The 19,822-nt window shown below is 40.6% G+C and overlaps 1 protein-coding gene across 1 annotated transcript in view; it reads right to left on the minus strand.

Moving 5' to 3' along the window:
• Positions 1 to 19,822, minus strand: part of pgm5 (phosphoglucomutase 5) — a 30,805-nt gene that overhangs the window by 5,138 nt on the left and 5,845 nt on the right. The window contains exons 6-10 of the mRNA XM_026188058.2: positions 19,055 to 19,209; positions 12,129 to 12,244; positions 8,007 to 8,142; positions 6,489 to 6,672; positions 454 to 591 (exon numbers count right to left, since the gene is read on the minus strand). Coding sequence (XP_026043843.1) covers positions 454 to 591; positions 6,489 to 6,672; positions 8,007 to 8,142; positions 12,129 to 12,244; positions 19,055 to 19,209 — 729 coding nt within the window. The remainder of the gene's footprint in view (positions 1 to 453; positions 592 to 6,488; positions 6,673 to 8,006; positions 8,143 to 12,128; positions 12,245 to 19,054; positions 19,210 to 19,822) is intronic.

The following is a 19,822-nucleotide window of genomic DNA, read 5'->3' on the forward strand; positions in this document are numbered from 1 at the left end:
GCTAAATTAATAATGTTGGAAGAATTTACAAATGGCAAACAAATGGCCACACCATAGTTCAAGATAAGGATAATACTTCTATACAGTCCTCTATTTTCTTTGGATCGTGATTTGGGTGGAGCCCATCCTGGCTGTCATGGGGAAAGAGGTGGGTACACCCTGGGATAGTCACAGTCTATCTCAGGGGAAAACACAGAGAGACAAGCACACATTCTCTCATCCATGTCTTCGGACAATTAACCTCACATGCACCTTTATTGAACCCAGAGGGAAACTAAAACACAGAAAGGCCCCAGAGCCAGACAAAGAGGTTCAAATGTTCAACCTTGGCTAGATGCCATTCCTGAAGGGATTTAGGACAGGATTTTTCCACTGAAAGGTGAGAAGTAATTGATATAAGCACAAATGTCACAAAAAGAAGGTACATAAACACCATCAAACCCATCTGCGTACCTGTGTCTCTCTGTTGTGTCTCTCCGGGTCTCTCTCAAAGCTCTCAGCATAAATGCGAATGGTGGACCCCATCCCTCCGCCGCTCCCGCTCATTCGAAACACCAGGCGGGACGCATCATTAAAGATAATCCTCAAACCCTGGAAACAAAAAAAAAAAATTGTTTTCTTAATTTTTATCAATTGACTTTTGTCTACTTTTTCATTAACTTACTATTCTCTTTCTCTTTTAAATATTAAAAATTATATAAACATATTTTTTTAAACACAAGTGAATGGCTAAAAGTAAAAGACAAATAAATGGTCATGTATTTGAGTGGATAGGATAAAAAAATCAAAAATCATTTGAATGCACAAATTCAGTGTGACTTTACAGCACACAAAAGTACAAATCTTGTATCATCAGACCTCTGTTAAAACATTCAGTCCTGTAATTAGTGATGCAGTAAAGGCAAACATCCGCTAGATGTCACTGTTACTGTGTGTTTTGTTGGCGCATGATTCAAACTGTACTCTTGATGCATGCAGCGCACTCACATTCCTAATGATGTTGGCTATAAAGTTGCATAAGGTTATAACTATAGCTGCACTTTCCAAGAATCTCCTGACTCTTACAGCAGATAACATTCTCGCTAAGGTTCATAACTGAACTCTGTGTGTGACTCTTCAAACTTAATCCCAGGATATCACTGCATTGGGACCAATCAAATATATCTCCTGCTCACTGACGTAAGGAAGAAACTTTTCGACTAATGCATCTGTAACAGCGCTTATCTGTCCTGAATTCCACAGTCTCTCCTTCATTATTCGATTAGAGTACAAGAGTTCAAGGGAGGTGACGGCAACATGTTATGAGAAAAAACAGGACTCCAAACTGTATTGTCAAAGTATCCCCACCTCAGGCGTTAAGCTGTACTAGATGTCTCGATACTGACAAATGTTATTGCAACTATAGTAAACAAAAGTTTTGTATAGTAGTAAAAGTCAAGTGGATGCACTGTCCCAGTTCCAAAGCAGCCAGTCTCAGACAAATGGCTGTGAGCCTATTAGTTAACTGTGGCTCAGCATTATTGTTTACAGAACGCAGTACTAAATGGAAATATCTGAACCACTCTGGGAATGAAGGATAAAATGCCAGAGTCCAGGTGAAGAGAGACGGCGATAATCAGAGACGTCCGTCCAGCTGTCTGTCTCTCTATCTGTGAGTCTGTCAACTCACTAACAATAGAGTGGCAGTTATCAGAAGGCTGACTAATGCTTGTTAAAAACACTTGCCAATGCAGAGCTCAGAGGCCCCGAGTGGAGCACATACCAGCCATAACTCATGTGTGTCGTGCATGTGTGTTCATCTTTATTCATCTATCAATCCATTTGTTCATCTACCAGCCTAAAGGTGCTTAGAGATTTTGGAGAGGTCTTTGTCTGAGCCTCCCTCCCACCTTCCAGCATCCATGCCAACTGCTGTTCCTCTGCAACTGTGTGGAATTATTCATGGATTAATGTTGGTGTGGAAATGTGGGGAAAGAAAGCACAGAGCAATAAAGTCCCACTAACACAAGAGGGGAAACAAGTCATGGCTCTTCATTTGCATTTTGATTTCACACATGAAATGAGCTGCAGCAGAGAATATCTACACGAGTCAGCACTGACCATCGTAATCAACTGCTTCTTATAAACACATTAGGGTTTTTTAAATTTACCTTCGCCTTATATGTCTATTGTAGTTATTGAAACAGTTCAGTGAAGTTAGGATGTCCTGTTGTCAGTTCCAATGCGATAAATCAGCATACATTACCATATTGCCAGGGCCATATGGGCTATAATATAATGGCAAGTAATAGTGAACGAAACCGAGTAGTCTTCAGGAATAGTTCCCTAGACTTGTTGAGGGACATCAGCTCTCTTATTTTGATGCTGGCTGCCTTTTGTTCTGCTCTTTGTCAAGATGACCCTGCACTGCTTTAGTATTGTTGAGACTCTGAGGAGGCCAATCCATGACTGACAGTGTTCCACTATCTGTTTTTCTATCCTGCATAGGAAGTGTCTTTGAGATCAGTGCCGAAAAGTCAAGCTGTTGCTAAACTGATGCCTTCTTCCTGGCATTACACGGTAAATCAGAATCTTATAGTACTTTTGTGTATTCATAATCCCATCAGTTTTGACAAGATCCTCAACACCACTCACTGAATTACAGCCTGAAACCATGACAGAGCGTCCACCATGTTTTACAGGTGGGTATAGACACTCACTGTTTACCTCTTACCTCTCTGACCTCCACTGACAACAATGTGAACCAAAAATTTGTATCCATCACTCTATAATCCCTGTTGCCACTAATTTTCAATCAAATTCTCATGTAATTTATCTCAGTCTTTTCTCCCTGCTTCCTTTCTTTAAAGATGGCTTCTTCCCAGCCATCCTTCCACTGAGACCATTTCTGATGAGGCTTCAGTGAACAGCAGATGCATCAGCTTAAGGATCGAATGACCCTCTAAGGTCCTTTGTCAGAATTTCTGCCTATTTCTTAAGGATGTGATCTTCAGATACTGTTTATCTGCTGTAGATCATTTTTCACGCCTGGCAGTTCTTCTTTGTTCCTCCATTTATCTATTTTCCTCAGATTTTTTTAAGAACACGGTCTGGCTTTTTAAGGATGAAATATGTCAAGTTTCTAATAGTCCTTTTAGAATCACCTTGTAAGTGCAAAATTATGATTTCATGCCTATGAAACTGTGGCATTTCTTAATAGATTCGACTAAACAAATGGGGAAAAAAATCATCTGTTTTTCAAGACAAAGCATGAAAATAATAAAGATCTATTGCACAAAACCACTTTTTAAAAAGATAAAAAAAAGATAAAAGATAAAAAACAAAAAAAAGATAAAATAATAAAATAAAGACAATGCCTTTACACAGAACTGTAGATCAGACTTGATCTTAAAAAGTCTGTCTATCTACACTCTCCCGAGTGTAAGTGCTTGAAACGTGTGCCTAATAGCGGACATCTTAGAACAAAAACATTTGTGTTACTACAGCCCTGCTTTCCACACTCTGAGGCACTTACAGTCAAAAAGCCATCAAGACACTGCTAATTCTATAGCTATCTTAAGAGATACAGCCACAGCCAGCCTTAGCTAAAGATACAATCAAAGTCATTCTTTTAATGAGCTGTCATCTTTATCATTTAGTCATTAGCTATTAGGTAAAGCAACATTTGATCAAATTCAGTCATAGATTAAAAAAAATTACCACAAACATAAAGAAGACAAGTTTCTTACTCGTTTAATAGAAACCTTCGCTTCTTTTTGTTGGTAGATATTTTTTACTAAACAAATTTCGCATAATACCAAATTATCCAAAAGGCAGTATCTACATTTAGCGCACAAGTTGTTCCATCATCTGATATGCAGACGACGTGGAATGAATTCAGTAGCCAGCTACAAAAGGCCGCGATGCCACTGCTGTGTAAATCCCCCAAGCTTTGTCTTGTGTATTTGTGTATCGTGTTTGAGTGTGTTTGCGTCTCTCGTGTGCCAGCTCTTCCCCCTTCAAACACACTTGCAATGGAGAGACTGCAAAGTGAGACGACAGCTGATATAATTCTGTCCTGGGAGGAATGTGTGTTGTAATAACATTCACTGGGGCGACTGGGATGCTGAGGATTTATCAGTATTTTGGGGTGACTGACTAAAAAGCTGTTGGCCTGCTGTATCCATGGTGACACAGTGGAATAGTCACAGCAGGATAACAAAAGACTCCTTCACGGCGTTAAGATATACAAGGTGAAGCCGGTGGTCAGAGTGGAAAACACAAGTGCGAACAAGGATCAGGAGTGGAAGGGTACGCATGTGTTCACGCTTACGCTCATGGACAACTGGACGGATGTACACACCAAAATGCACAATGTGTGTGTGTTTGTGTGTTTGTGAGGTGGGGCGGAAGCTAAGAAGTGTTGACAAATTTCCACAAATTTCTGGGCAGGAAAGAGAAGTCAGCTGGGTGAAAGTCACAGACACAAAGAAGAAGAAAGAAGGGAAGGAAGGAAGGTTGCATTAACCTAGCGAGTTATCGGTGTTTGTAGTGATACATGATGTATGTTATGTGCGTGTATGCATATGTTTATAATTTCAAAAGGAAGATAGACTGTCATGTCCAAACATGGAGCCTTGCTGATCAGACAGCACTGAAGCTTAGTGGGTGGTCTGGCTTACACCAGGCTGAGTACATGTATGTGAACAAAGGGAAGAGAGAGTGTGTGACCTGATGTGAAGCAGCTTTTCAGTCACTTTTCTAATGCAATGCAATTCGATGTTGGGTTGAACAAACAGGTTTGTGGCTTTTGGTTGGTCAACTTATTGTCAATCTCAGTTTAAGGTAACCAGTCTGGAGAATGGAACCAATAAATGACTTCAAAGTTGTTCTGGTTGTTTTTAATCTAATTGAGACCATGACAGAAACGACTATATTCTGCTGCATTCTACACAACGTCTGCTCTTTGCAAGCATCTGCACGCACAGCATGCTGACACCAAGCCAGTGAAGAATCCAACACTTAAGTGATGTAAACAGTAGTGTCATGAAGCACTTTCTCTAGCGAGTAATTAAGTAATGCGCTGTGCTACGAGTGATGTGTAGTACTTTACTAAAACAATTACAACTCAACAGAAACAGCAGGTTCAAGAGATAAGTAAAGCAAACACTAATAGCACCCAGCTTCTAAGAGTAACTCTAGCCTGAGTGGCAACTATTTAAAACAATCTTTTTTGCACTTTTTTGCACAAAAGGATCTACTGATCTGTCTTGTTACAGCTTAAGGTCCTTCTATGCTAAATTAATGTGTCGGTTCATGCTATGCTGATTGGTTTACAGGTGAGTTGGGACAGGGAAGGGGTGTGACTTATGTTTCCTGGTTTCGTTTTCTCCCGCTCTTTACTTTTTCTGTATTTCTAATTTAAGTTGTATTGTTTGTTATGTGGTCCCTTTTAGGTCCTTGTCTCTGTGTCCTTCCCTCAGAATCTCCCAGGTAAGTCAGTCTTGTCCTCATGTTTGTTTGCCTGTCAGTCTCCTAGTTTAGTTGCCTGTTTTCCCAGTCGTTTCTCTGTGTGTCTCTCTCGTCCCTCGCTCTCTCGTCTTTCATGTAGTAGTCAGTTTGAGTCTTATTGTGTGCTTCTTGTGCTTCCTGTTTTATTTTGACAGTCTCTTGTCCTGTGTCTGTCGTGAACTCCTTCTTGCTGTGTGTCCTGAGCGTTGTGATAATTCTCTGTATGTCGGTTTAGTGTCTGCCCTTAGCCTTCTCAGTTTTGTTATGTATCTATAAATTCAGCAATAAAGATTTCGTTAAGTTCAGTCTTGCCTGTGAGTCTGCACTTTGGGTCCAGTCCTGCGTGCCTCACACAGCGTCACCTGACATGTTGTTCTCCGTTGTTGAAGCGGGTCCTGAGATTAGCTGAGTGGGATTTGTCACAATGTAAAACACCTAGCCAGTTAGCCAGGGCTTTTTAAACTCTGCCTTCCTGTTGACCTGTGCTCCCTTCACCTGTAGTGATGCCTGTGTCGTCACCATGTTCAGTTTTGCACTACATGCATTTCACATTTGTCAGAACATCCAGCATTGGCTGCTTTGGTGGGCCACAATAAGATAAGAAACACTTTATTTATCCCATATTTGGGAAATTCTTGAAGAATTTTTTTCCCTTGTGTGCAATTTATAAATTGGTCTTGGGATTCCCTCCTAGTGTGTAATTAACCTTATATGGTACGGTGGTGGCACTGTGGGAGCTGAACGGAAGCTGACGTTTAATTTGTTGTAAAAAAAAAATTCCTTTTTCAGGGTGCTTATGCTGGCAGCTGGCCTTTGTTCTGCAGCTGGACGATCGAAGTCAAGAGCTGCACCACAGTAGACACCGTATCTACTGGAGTGTTTCCCATGGTGGGCTGTATATTCCCATTTGGGCTTCTTTGGGTCAGAGCTGTAGTGTGAATGGCCAAATAATAACGTGTCATGCAACATCCTGCTGTTACAGCCTTCCTTACACTGACCTGGTTTCGAGCCACTGTTCCATCCACAGGGTCAATGTACTCGAAGTTGTCAGCCTTCTCCACGCTGTACATGTGGTCCCCTACAGCAAACTTCTGGCTGGTGAATGCTTTGTCTGAGATTACTGCCTCCAAATCTCTCATTAGGTAAAAGGCTGCACGTGGGTCCAGACCTTCATAGTCAAACCTGACAATCATAAGATGCACACAAGATTTATGAACACACGTAAGACTCAATGAGGTCATGAAAGCAGAAAAGGGAGAGTTTGCTTATGTTAGGTACGTTCAGTTTTCTTGCCGCATCATCTTACTTATGTTACCGAAAAGGGCTCTAAATTGCAAGAGATGTACCACAGAGATTCTGGGGACACGTCTTGTATAACCTGTCCATCTACTTTATGTGTTGTGGGAAACAAGCATCAGTTTAGAGAAGCTCTCTGTGGGAACATAAAAACTACTGCAGCTATCAGTGGGAAGACTGACTGTGGCAGCTATCTGTGCCTCTCACAGGGGAGAAGTTAAAATAAGAACGAGTGAGAAGGACTGGAGGGAGGGGGGTGGATTAAGGTGAAAGCCAGCGAGGCATATGCGGGGTCGGTAAGGACTAAGACGAGGTGAAGAGAAGTTATTACTGAAATTAGTCAGCATGTATTCACACAATCATGATGAAGGTTCTGACGAAAACTAGTAAACGAGTGAGAAAAGATTTGAGGTAACCACACGGCATTAGCTTGTAGGCTATTTTGGATGTGTGACAATCACAGTGACGTTGTAGGATCAAGTGAATAAGGTTTCAGTCACACCAGCTTAGAGGCCAGTCGGTGATCATCTATCAACCACTCATCGTGGGCTGTCCGTAGTCTGAATGGAAGTTACAGGCTTGCCTACAAACACCATCCAGCTACTTTTTGAGCTGCTGTGAAACTGTAAAAATGCAACACAAACTGGAAACAGGAACCATTAACTTTCAAAGTAAAAGATTCTTGAACAACTTTTGCTTTGAAGGCAAATCGTCTCTATTTCTGTGTCACACTTTGTCAAGTTTTACTACAGCTTGGCTAGAAGTTTACGAGTATTGAAAACCAAACATGAAAATGCTTGTGGCTACCAGTGCGGCCCCCTAGCCTTCTAGTAGATGCACATGTGTTATCAATTTCAAAATCCTAGGTAACTCGCTCTGAGAAATTGCATTCATAAGATTTTCAGAAAAACTGACCTCTGACCTCTTAAGGTTGAGGTGACTGAGATTCAAACTGACCCCTGAGTTTTAGTACATGCACCTGTTTGCATGGTATAATTTTGAAAATGATATATCGTCTCATTTTGAAGTTATCGCATTGACAACAATACCACATCACCCTCCAGGAGCCAGTATCAACTACTTGGGAATAAGCCTTTTTTAATAGCAACGTGTGGTTGCATCGCACCATAATATAGCGGATGAATCTCGAGCAATGTGCACATGACGTCACATGAGAAACCTCAATAGATACACAATGTTTTGATTACTTAGCTGTTTACCTGCAGAAGTAGTTACGCCCAAACCTGGCCCAGTGTTCTCTGACAATCTGCTCAACGCCTTGTTTCTTGGCTGCCATAATGGACAACCACACCAACACGGACCACAAACCGTCCTTCTCACGAATGTGGTCAGAACCTGGAAGAGAAGGAAAACGTGCAAAATTCAACATCTCTGTGTAAACTTCTCTTAGTTATTGGGGCTAAACTTCCATAAAAATCTGCAGTGGAGCTAAATGTGGCCTCATGCAAGACATTGAAGGTTATTTTAATTTTGGAAATTATGATTAGCCCTTTAGCTCAGTGTAACACAAACATTAGAAACAAGGATAAGCAGTTAGCATGGGTCTGTATAAGAAGTTGTTTATACTTTCTGCACTGTTGCTTACATGGTAGCGCAGGTGGTCTACCAAGCTGAAGTTTGGCATATTTGTCACCAGCTCCTCCAGTATACGTTTCAAATTATCTTTGGACAAGATGCTGAATCTCAGTCTCAAGGTATAGATAAAAGTGCTATATGAATAGGTTTCTATGATTAGGTGAATGAGCTTTGCAGTAGAATGTAAGGCTCAAATTCAGTAGAAAAGCCCTACATAAGTACCATTACCTAGCACAGGACTTCCACTAAATCCAGATATACGGTACCAAGGTAGGAAAAACATGTTAGTTTGGAGTTAAGCTAGCTATTTTATCTAGCTTCTCATTTTTTATAACACCTCAGCTAACCATCTCCTAGTAATAGCTGCATGTTCGACTTGATTTTACTATCTGAATCTTGTTACAGTAACAATGAATTAAAATTATGAACTGTTACTTTATCAAAGAAAGGGAACAATACTTTCACCTGCAGTTTAACTAAAGGGAATGTTTATTGTATTGACCAATTATTAATGTAACTGTATAATGGTGGGTTAATTTTAATCTACAACATTCAACTGAATTCATTCACAGATCCAATTCGCAACAGTTGCCTCGGGCTCTTGGAAACGTACAAAAAGTTGCAACACAAACAATCTTTCCTGCCAGCCCAGAGCAAACATAAACTCAAACAGAGGAGCGCATCACACCCACAGTCTCCTTCACTGGGGAGCTTTCGCTCTGTTCTCAGAGACAGCTGCACTGTAAAGGTATGTGTTGAGGTTAAGCATGTGTTACATTCCCCTGCTTGAGCTTTAAATGGAAAGTGAGCTGTTATTTTAAGCTGGATTTATATATATTTTATAAATCGGAAAGAAAATAAAAACTAAAAAGCAGTACTGTGTCTGTTTTACTATTCCTCTCAACATCTACACTAAAAATAAGAACCTAAAGCTTTATGTCCGGCACATTAGGAAACTGGCAGTTGTTATTGTTAAGTCCCTGCCTCATTCTCTGTGTCTTTGTCATTCATCTTAACAGAAAAGGTGGCGGAGATTGACACCTAATAAAAGACATCTAATATCTATGTCAACAAAGCTTAACCTGATGTGCCTTTGTTTTTAAAGTGACACCAATAAAACCCACAAAGTTTGACATAGCTCTCTAAATTAGCACTGTTCTTGCTGCGTGTCTCAGAGAGAGCAAGAGTGGTGTGCAGCTCTGATGATTTACTATCCAGGGCTCCCTCTGAGCTTTTTTGCCTTACATGGATAGATAACGAGTAAGCTCCCATAGTCCTCTCTGAGTCTCAGCTCCTTCCCTTTCTCTCCTCCTTCTCGATACTTCTCATATTTGGATTTGCTCGCCATCTTCTCCTCCGTTTGCAACAATCATGGGTCTTTTCTCTTCTGTTCACACCCACTGGCGTGTTTCTTTTTACTTCAAGTTATAAAATGTTAAATGTGTCCTCTCTAGTGAATACAAAGGGTTGAGTAGTTGAAAGAAAAAGAAGCAGAGGAAGTCACAAGGAATTAGAGAACAACGACTAAACTTTGGGTGAGGTTCGGACTGTAGCAAGAGGGACACGCATCTAAAATGCAAGCCTATACATGTCTGTATTTTTATGAATTGTTTATACTTTCCGGCGTGAGTGCGTGTCTGCATTAGTATTCACAAAACGCTACCACTGGAGGAGTGTCGGTTTGTTGCCGTGATTCAGGGAGCCCCTGTCTCCTTTTATAGCAGAAGAATGGGGATTATTTACACATGCAGTCAGGGTCACAGCCCTCTCATCTATTAGTTGACTCTGAATGGAGCTATGAGCAGGCAGGATGCACTGCTTATACACGTAGACCTCGAACAGACTGGAAGAGAACGGAATAGGGAAATTTTCACCTTTAAAGGAAAATGATGATTTGATAAATAGTTGAATGTTCTTTTTTTGTTTGTTTCCTTTTAAGCAATCTCATCAGTCATCAATATTATTACACACAGCACACTAGTTACTAAAGAGCTGGAAGGAATGAACCAAGCAGGAATGATGCCAACACAGTGGCAGAAACTGCAGTTCCTGTAATGTCCACTTGAGTGCTTCAATCCCACAGACGCCCATGTTTAGATCAGAATCAGAATCCGAATACTTTATTAACCCCTAAGGAAATGATGTGGTCACGGTTGCTCCAAGACAATAGGAACAATAAAAAGTGAAAAGATAAGAAATAAACATGTTTATAACCAGCAAAAAATAAAAATAAAATTACAGTTGTGACAACTGGAGTCACATTATAAATCACGTTTTTTACCCAGGGTTATTAGATGATATTATTCCAGCTCTCATACAAATAGATCACCTATTCTTAGAGGTGACAGGTCGGTAGTGTTTTGTCTTTTGGTTGCATCCCAGCAATCAAAGTAGTTCCAAAATAAAAGCTTAACCATGGTCGCCGAGGTTACCACGACATCAGTTGGAGGTATCACTCAAACGTCGTCAGGATGTCCTCGTTAGACTTCCTATCAAGAGAACTTTTGCAGTTTGAGTCCACCTGCTGTCACACTGAGGATTTGATTTTACATTAGAATGAAAACATTCCTGAGTTTTTAATAGGGACACTGTGAACAAAGAGGGGACGACTGTAAGAGTCCGATTTGTTAAAGTTACCAAGCGACAAATTAACTTGAATTTAAAAGGGCAAAACCATAAATAGCTTAAAAGTGTTACAGTAGTAACTAATATACAGGAATACTTGATAAACCGTTTGCAAGCCATATTAGTTGTCCTTTTAAAAAACAAAAAAAAAAACAAAGACAAATCTATTTAATTTCTTCTTTACAATAATCTGATCTATGTTTCTAACTTTGTGACATGCGTCCATCTATGGTTCAGTTTTTGACGTCGTACCCTGACCAGTTTTGACCAGGGAGATTCTGGTCTTCAACCATGTTTGCTGGGATGCTAAGGAATGAGCTGTTGAGCTGATGGGGTTGTTATGGCTCAAGAGGGGGAGTTGGTCGTCTACCAGTCAGAAGGTTAGTAGATTGGGTTCGTCAGTCTGCATGTTGAATTATCCTTGAGCAAGCTACTGAACCATGAATCCCGCGATGCATCAGTCGGATTGGCCAAAATGCCAAAAAATTAAAAAATATCGTCTTTAAAAATAACACTTACAAACAAAACAATAGAGCAAGAAATATTACGAACCAGATGACCATAAAGCTTTTAAACAAACCCTAGCATTATAAATATTAACTGACTTGACTTACTTAAAAATGTAAATGTGCAAAGTAATAACGTGTCACGTGTCTTACCCTGTTAGGCTGGATTTTGTTGACTTCTTACAGCTCAGCTTTTTTGGCAAACTTAGACTATAATAGTAGCCGATTGGCAGACAAAAGTAGAAAAAAGACCAAAATCGTAGGGAAAAATGTAAAGGTTTTTTTTTGTGGTGGTGGTGGTGACTGTTTCAGCAAGTTCTTGCTGCACATTTAGCAGCAGCAGCTGCTGGCCACTGCAGTCCTCTAGTGACAGCTTTGTTTGCAGGCACCAGTTGTTGCTGAGGGGAAAGGATGCACATACTCCCACTCACATTTTCAAAGATAGTCCGGGGATTTGAATGAGCGATCCTCTTTTCACAATCTAACCAGCTGATCCTGCCTTGCATTTGCATTCAGTAGAGATCTGTACTCATAATATTCAGCAATTTCAAATCTATCTTTATAAAGGCAGTGCTTTTTTCTGTTTGGATAGTAAGTGAATGTGCTAGGTCATACCTGTCCCAAAGCTTTCCTCCCCACAGACGGAACAACGCCCAGAATCCATCAGGTTCCCGAAGTATCTCCAGCCTGTGGGAGTCTCATACAAGGCCAGTTTCATTGCTTTGGCAACCCTACAAACACGCAGAGGAGAAAAGTCAGAAAAACTGCCTGTACACGCGATGTATTTGCTCACATACACACAATATATTCATCTAATATCTAATAAAATCTAACATCTAACATCCCAGGTCTGATGTAGAAACTAGCTTACACACAAAAACTCTGACCTTTGAAATAAAACAAACCAAATGCTGTATGACAAGCGCAATCTGCCAGCAGCTCATCCAATAACTTAATAAGGCAAAGGGAGCAGGAACAAAGTGAGTTAACCTTTTAGTTCATGTTTACTTAGAACCTCAGCCGTGTGCTAGCATAGCGAGAGGAGAAGATGGAGTGCGTGTGCGCGGGAGTGTGTCTGTGTGTGTGAATACATGTGTATGTTGGGGTCACGTGGAGGGGAAAAAAGATGCCAACAGTTCAATATGTGGGAGGAAAGGGAGTGCAAAGAGCCAAAGTGGAAAAGAGCAAAGAGAAAGTGTAATAAAAGTTCCCAGTTGCAGATTACAAAATAGAGAGTAACTAATCGATTTACTGGAACTGCAGTGATGCGATAAGAAGAAAAATGCACACTTTATGCTAAATGGATCAGTACTTATACACTGCTTTTCTACTCAGTTTGAGCACCCAAAGCACTTTCTGCTAGACATTCATACAGCACTTTAAACTCATGGTTCAGCATCTTACCAGAGGATGCGTTACCACTCAGACTGGGGGGAGGGCGGGGATCGACACACTGACACTGACTTTTGATTGGTACTTGAGCCTTGAGCTTTCATTCGACCATTTCCGCAACTTTTGGTTTTACGGCCAACAAATGTTTTTGTTTGTTAGCAGGATTAAGACAATTTAATATGTGCGTTCTTGCTTACAGCTTGATATAACTATCGCTTGAAGAAAAGGTTCGGTCTTTGATCCTATTAGAAAAGTTACCAGCTCAAGCCTGCTTAGTTTAGTTTTAGTTTTAATGTTTAGTTTGCAACAAACATCTCCACAGCAATCATTGCATAATATATAAACACTTTACAGGAGAAGTCTAAAAACTGCAGAACCAAATATTTCAACCAACAAAACAGATTTTGCAGCCAAGGGAACAAATACATGGATACCAGCATCTCAAATGCTCGTACTGTGGGATGTGGTGAGAGTTCATGGTGCAATACTATAAATGTGAATATGGGTGAGTTTCAAAATTTTTAAGTGGTTTTATACATATACACATGCATAAAACCCCCAGTGCCCTCCGCAGCTGTTTACAAGAGGATGGGATAAATGACCAAATAAGAGTAAACCAGCTTTATTCCCCCACCCTGGGGAAGAAAGTGCTGGAATGGAAAGACTGGCATTCCTAAAAGAAAACAGGAACTCTGAACTTCTGACGAGCATTTGATGTTTTGAACGGCACGTCCACGGCCAACATAAGCACTGACACTGACTGTAGCAGTGCTCGGCTTTCATGCAACGTTGCAAAAATGTAGCGTCCGAACAATGTGAGAATAAAGCAAATCGTGCTTTCTCAAGTTTGATGATTGCACCAACAGAGCTTTGCACACACACCCATGCATAGCATTCACATCCATACATCCTCAGGGATAAAGCACAAACAAGAACAGGTTTTAAGATCAAATTTCCAGTTCCACTAAAAGACAACTTCTTGAACACACAGTGCTAGAATGACTGTACAAGTGCATTTAAACAGATATAATAAAATGTCTCAGGATAACCGGGATGTTGGATTCTTCTGACGAGATTTAAAAAAAAATTTAAAAAAAAAAAAACCTGGCAGATTAATACGTCTGGAGACACAAGGAATGAAATTGGAAGGCCTATTTAGAGCTGCAATCCCCTCGTGTGTAGGTGTGAGCCGTAAACTGTAATGCTCTCCAGTCAAAGTTCATTTTCTCACACTAGTGTTGACAATTTACAGGCAAGGAATCTAAAGTCGGTCACATAATATACAGTATTTTTAAATGGTTAGTATCAATCAATTATTAGCTATATTATCCTTCCCTGTGAATACCTTCTTTAGGGTATTAAGGAAGTTCTATTTTTGGATGTTGATTATTTTGATGTTTACTGTCTGTGTTTTACTTACATTTAATCTTCTAATATACATGAAGCGATGAGCAAGTCCAGCCTTGCATGTATGAACAAAGCTAAATAACTTCATTCTAGGATGTGACAACACTGAGCTGCAGTTGAGGAAAGTTAGAGCAGGTCTGTCTTGAATGGTTTGGAAGCTCTGCTCCGACAAGATTAGAGCTGGAAAGAAATTTCATAACTGAGCAGGTAGGAGGTATGTCCACTTTCCTTCATCTCAACTCTCTGGAACCTCTGTTGCACACACGCTTACAATATGACCCACACTAAGTAACCTTTATCTTGCACCTCAGTAAATCCCAGCGGAGGGGGAAGGTACAATGAGTGAAGATGTTTCTCTACATCCGTGAAGTAAAATAAGGCCAGCTTTTGGCTTTGGCTTGACATTTTACCAAACATAGCCTTCAGCACCCTCACGCCTCAGTTTGGATTTAGGGCTCAGGCTAAAAGAGCAGCAATGCCGGAGCATTACTTGAGCTTGACCCGAACCAATAACCCTTAGTAGTCAAAGCAGAAATGCAATGTTAATTGCTGATAATGCTGCCACGGAACTCAACGCTGAACTTCTTTTTCTTCTTCTTTACGCTGCTCTCTTCAGGGGGCACCACAGCAGATCATTTGCTTCCATATCCCTATCCTTAGCAATCACACATTCTTCTCTGTGATCTTATTCTTCTCCTCCTGTCGACATCCTTTGTCCAATGCATTTACTGTCCATCTTCTGAGATCTTCAAACCATCTCAACTTTGGCTCTGTTACTTTGTCTCCAAATCGCTTAATCTGAGCTGTCTTTCTGATCTACTCATTTCTAATCCTATCCATTCATCCTGGTCACTCCCAACAAAAATCTAAGAATCTTCAGCTCTGCCACCTCCAGCTCTGCCTCCTGTTTTTGGCAGCACTACCATCGCCACACCACATATCATATATCATATGTATATATATATTTACAACCATCTTGTAACCCTCCCCTTTCACTCTTACTACTACTATCAGTCATAAATCCCCCCTGACACTCAGTACATACTGTATATTCACCTTTCCATCCTCCTCTGTCTCAGTTGTACACAGATTCTGTTGCTTTCATTCCTCCACCTCCACCCCTCCAGTCCCTCATCCACCTTCACCCTACTCTCACTGCAAGTCACAATGTTATCTGTGAACATCATAGTCCACAGGAATCCTTCTCTGTCAACCTGTCCATAATCACTGGAAACAAGACGGGATCTTGAGTCACTCCCTGATGTAATCCCACCCCGACCCTGAAGCCATCTGTCTCTCCCTACCTTCCTCTCTTGGCATTTTATTCCATGATTTTTCTGTTAGTTCTCTACAAGTCAGAGCTGAACATACTTTAAAATTAATTTTAGCATAATTATTGGAAGTGGTCATAGCTATTTTGGAGTGCCAATCTCAACATACCTTTGTGACATAATGTCAAAACAGTTTTCTAGGATTTTGCAAAGCTGTGTCAAGAATATATTTGCTATCGATCATAGTAAATCAGGCGATAAATGTGCTTGTTAGAGCAATGTTTATCTTTGCCTGCCTAGTTCTGTGTTCTTGATGCTGCTCTCCCTGCCTGACCTGATTTAAGTGGCCTTGTATGGCGTTACCCGGCACAGCGTCGAGGTCAATTACTCCTAATGTTCTCTGTCAAAGTAAATATAAAAGGTACTGTGTAAAGGTTTTAATCACTTTAGGTTCTTATTCATCATGCAATACCACTAGAGAGAATTAGTGGCTTGGTTTAATTACTAATTCTTTCCTCAGCACAAAAACAATCCCGATGACCACAACGCCAACGGTCATTAACAGCTTTCTGTAACGGTTTAGCTACAGCACAACATCAAATATTTGACCTTTCTACTTTGCCGTGCTAATCAGTAAAAGAGCTCACATTTCATGATCGTAACACGCACACCAGTGGCTCAATCCTACATCCTTCCATCCCTGGAACTGTGAAAAGAGAGGCAGATGTTTCCTTTACCAACATTTCCCACCCACTTTCCCTTCCTCCCTCACCGCGTCTTGCATAGCATGTGCACAAAGACATAAAATCACCCACGCACACACTCCAACCAAAGTGATAGATTTAAATCCAGCCTCCTGTCCACCTGAATCCAGTCAGTTTCCTTTGCTTATCTGAAAACAGTTGCATTCACTTTCTCTCTGTCTTTTCTGTTAACACACACTAACATACACATCAGCGCACAGAGTATATACACCATCACATTTATCAAAGCTTTTATAACACAGTTTGCTTGACTTTAAACACATAGCAGGGAGGGAACCTCAGTCTAAACACTCAGAACACAGATACACACGGTCTCCTAAAACAGCCCACACTTGGACAGACTCCAGGGTCCGACTTCACACTACTAAGCACTTCAACACTTTCTCGAGTTTATCAGGTTCATGCCGTTATATACATAACATGAGTGTGACATGACGAACTCGTGTCACGCTCATACGAGCGGCAGTTGTGAAACTAAGAGTGGAACAAAGTGACACTGGTCAGCAACAGTGTCATTAATTACCAGTTAAGTTATCACAGATTTGCAGATGTAGTCAGACTAATGAAGTGAAATCATGTTAAACGTGAAAAAAATCAAAAGCCTGTGTTATGCAGTTTATTATGCATGATATTATCAGTGGGTTAAGTATTATCTATAAGGTTGCTTCTACTTCCCAACTAAATTAAAGTTTCCAGTAGATAAATGCATACTATCATCAATACAAAAGGACAAGTGCTCAGAAAGTAGACAACGAGAGATAAAGATAATATTAGAAGAAGAACTGAAAAGCGTGTGTTGGAGGCATTGCTTCGCGCTTCAGGGTTGCAGTGGGACATGTGACATTTGTGTCTTGGGTATCAGCCTGTGGGTGTGTGTGCGTGCATGTGTGTGTGTGTGTGTGTGTGTGTGTGTGTGTGCACGCGCGCGCGCGCGTGTGTGTGTGCATGTGTGTGATGAGGCCAAGCTGACTGGGGAGCCAGTGTATGCAAACCTTTCAAGCAACTCATTCAGTGTGATTATTAGGGCTCAACATCATAAGACATGACCTTAGGCAAGGAGTAGTGCAATATCAAGGGATGCAGTCTGTGTGTTTGTCTGCCTTAGTGTGCAACAGCACCATGTAAATAAAGATAACCAGCAATTCTGTGACGTAAAATTCCAATTCGCATACAATGGGGAAATAATTATTTGATCCCCTGCTGAATTTGTAAGTTTGCTCGCAAAAAGTTATCCTTCTCAAATTTTTATTGTAGTTTCATTTTAATGGAGAGAGACAGAATATCAACCAAAGATCCAGAAAAGAACGCAGTACATAACAGTTATAAATTGATTTAAATGTCATTGAGTGAAAAAAGTGTTATCCAAAAGTAAAAATGACTTAGTACTCAGTGAAGAAACCTTTGATCACCAGATTTATTTGCTGCTGCTTGGCAACTCACAAGTTTAGCTCCCTCCACTCATTTTCTATAATGTTGAGGTCTGGGGACTAGCATCTAAGCCCCTCCATGACCTTAATGTGCTGCTACGGCATTATGTTTTGGGTTACTGTCATATTGGAAGACAGATTCATGACCCATCTTCGGTATTCTTTATGAGGAAAGGATCAGATAATTTCTTTGTAAATTAGCAAACTTACACATTCAGGAGGGGGAATGACAAAATTGTTTCTCTTACTGCCTCTGAGCATCTCTCACAACTGTGAAACCCAGATGGATCAGGGTTGGTAATAGCATCACTTCATGTGCCTTTCAGCAGTTACACACAGTAAAGGATTAGTTCTTTCACACACATAAAGACACACATGAATAAATGAAATAAATTTCACGGATGCTGTTTAGATTTTAAATCACACATGGTGGTTTAAGAAGACAGTGTGACACATCACTGCCCACCACAGGCCTCTCTTCATCAAGTACCCTTTTAGGAAGGAGTCTTTTGAGCTAAGAGTAACTTCATCGGGATAATGTAAAATATTGAAAATAGTGATTTACTTTCTTAATCTCGTCCAAATGCTTTTGGAAGTCCATTACCTCACTTTAGTGCATCTTTAATGTGTCTAGTTCATGGACACAAAATAAATATGCACCTATACGCTTCTTCTGGTAGAGGGTCAGATTAAATAAATATAGGCAGGGGTCAAAAGGAGGTTGTGTTGAAAGTTACTAAAAGGGAGGATGAAATCTTTGCACTTCTATAAGGTCTATTATTTATAAAATATTAAATCAGGATGTTAAATGTTTTAATGTAGTTAGGTAGCACATTTTAAACAGCTAAACTTCATGACTGCCATCCATATACATAGTCTTTAGCAACTATAGTAGATTCATCATTCATCAAACGGCTCCCTTGAGCAGCATTCTGCAGAAGCGTCAGCGAGGTGCTGTGCCGGGATCTCTCCTGCTGGAACAATGTTAATGGAGATGACTTTGGCGGTGATCACGTCCTCTCACTCACCACCCTCTGCTTAGCTTTACCCTTACATAACACACAGTATTTATAGGGGGGTGAGTAAGTGTGTGTGTGTGTGTGTTTGGTGTGTGTGTGTGTGGGGGGGGGGGGGGTGATCTCACAGCTTTATTCATAGTGGGTGTCGTCCCTCTCCGGAGACTGGACTGATGCAGGAGTTTGTAGGAAGAGTGTGGGTGGTGTTATAGAACTTCTTACATCTACTGATTGTGTGTGTGTGTGTGTGTGTGTGTGTGGTACCTATCAAGGGCAGCACTGGTGGCCATACTTCGAGCAAATCCTTTGACGCCATACTGTCTGAAGTAGGGGATGGTGGAGAGGTTAGCACCCATGATGGCCACTGAGTCCGATGGGTTCACAAAGAAGCCATTTTCTCCAAGGATCATGTATCGGTCCTGAGAACACGACAAAACCATAAAGTGCTTTGTGAGTCCTGTGTAGTTAGTTAGCATAACTGCATTAATTAACCCTTTTTATAGTACATGTATTGCCAACAACCCCCACAAAAAGACCAAAACAAATTGCTTAATTCTCCTCAGGCCACCATTGTTGTATGTCCCTTCATTACAATGAATATAGCAACTCTAGTTTATTTTGAGTCGGTCCCCAGCACTCCATCCTGCTGCCGTAAATACTTTTGAACTCGCCAAATAATGACTTAAATAGTAATGAGCTGAATTCTGCTGAAGGGATAGGAAAGCTGTCACATTTAAGACACTGATTAGAACATTGTTGGTCTTTTCATGAGCGTTACTGATAATGAAGAAACATAAGAAACAACATCCTTTAAGGACAAAGTGTGTTTGTATCACAAACATTCACATTACTATAAATGATCTTTAGTAGACGGTTACAAAACATAGAACAGTACAAGTAACAAATTCTCAGTACTATCCCCCCACCCCCCAGGATTCATTATTACTGTGGGGAGCGTAGAAGATATCGGTTACTATATATCCCCAAAAAAGAAACATCCACCCAGTATGATAATAACCACCGGTGCTAATC

The sequence above is a fragment of the Astatotilapia calliptera genome, chromosome 12, assembly GCF_964374335.1.
Source record: "Astatotilapia calliptera chromosome 12, fAstCal68.1, whole genome shotgun sequence".
Classification (NCBI taxonomy): Eukaryota; Metazoa; Chordata; class Actinopteri; order Cichliformes; family Cichlidae; genus Astatotilapia; species Astatotilapia calliptera.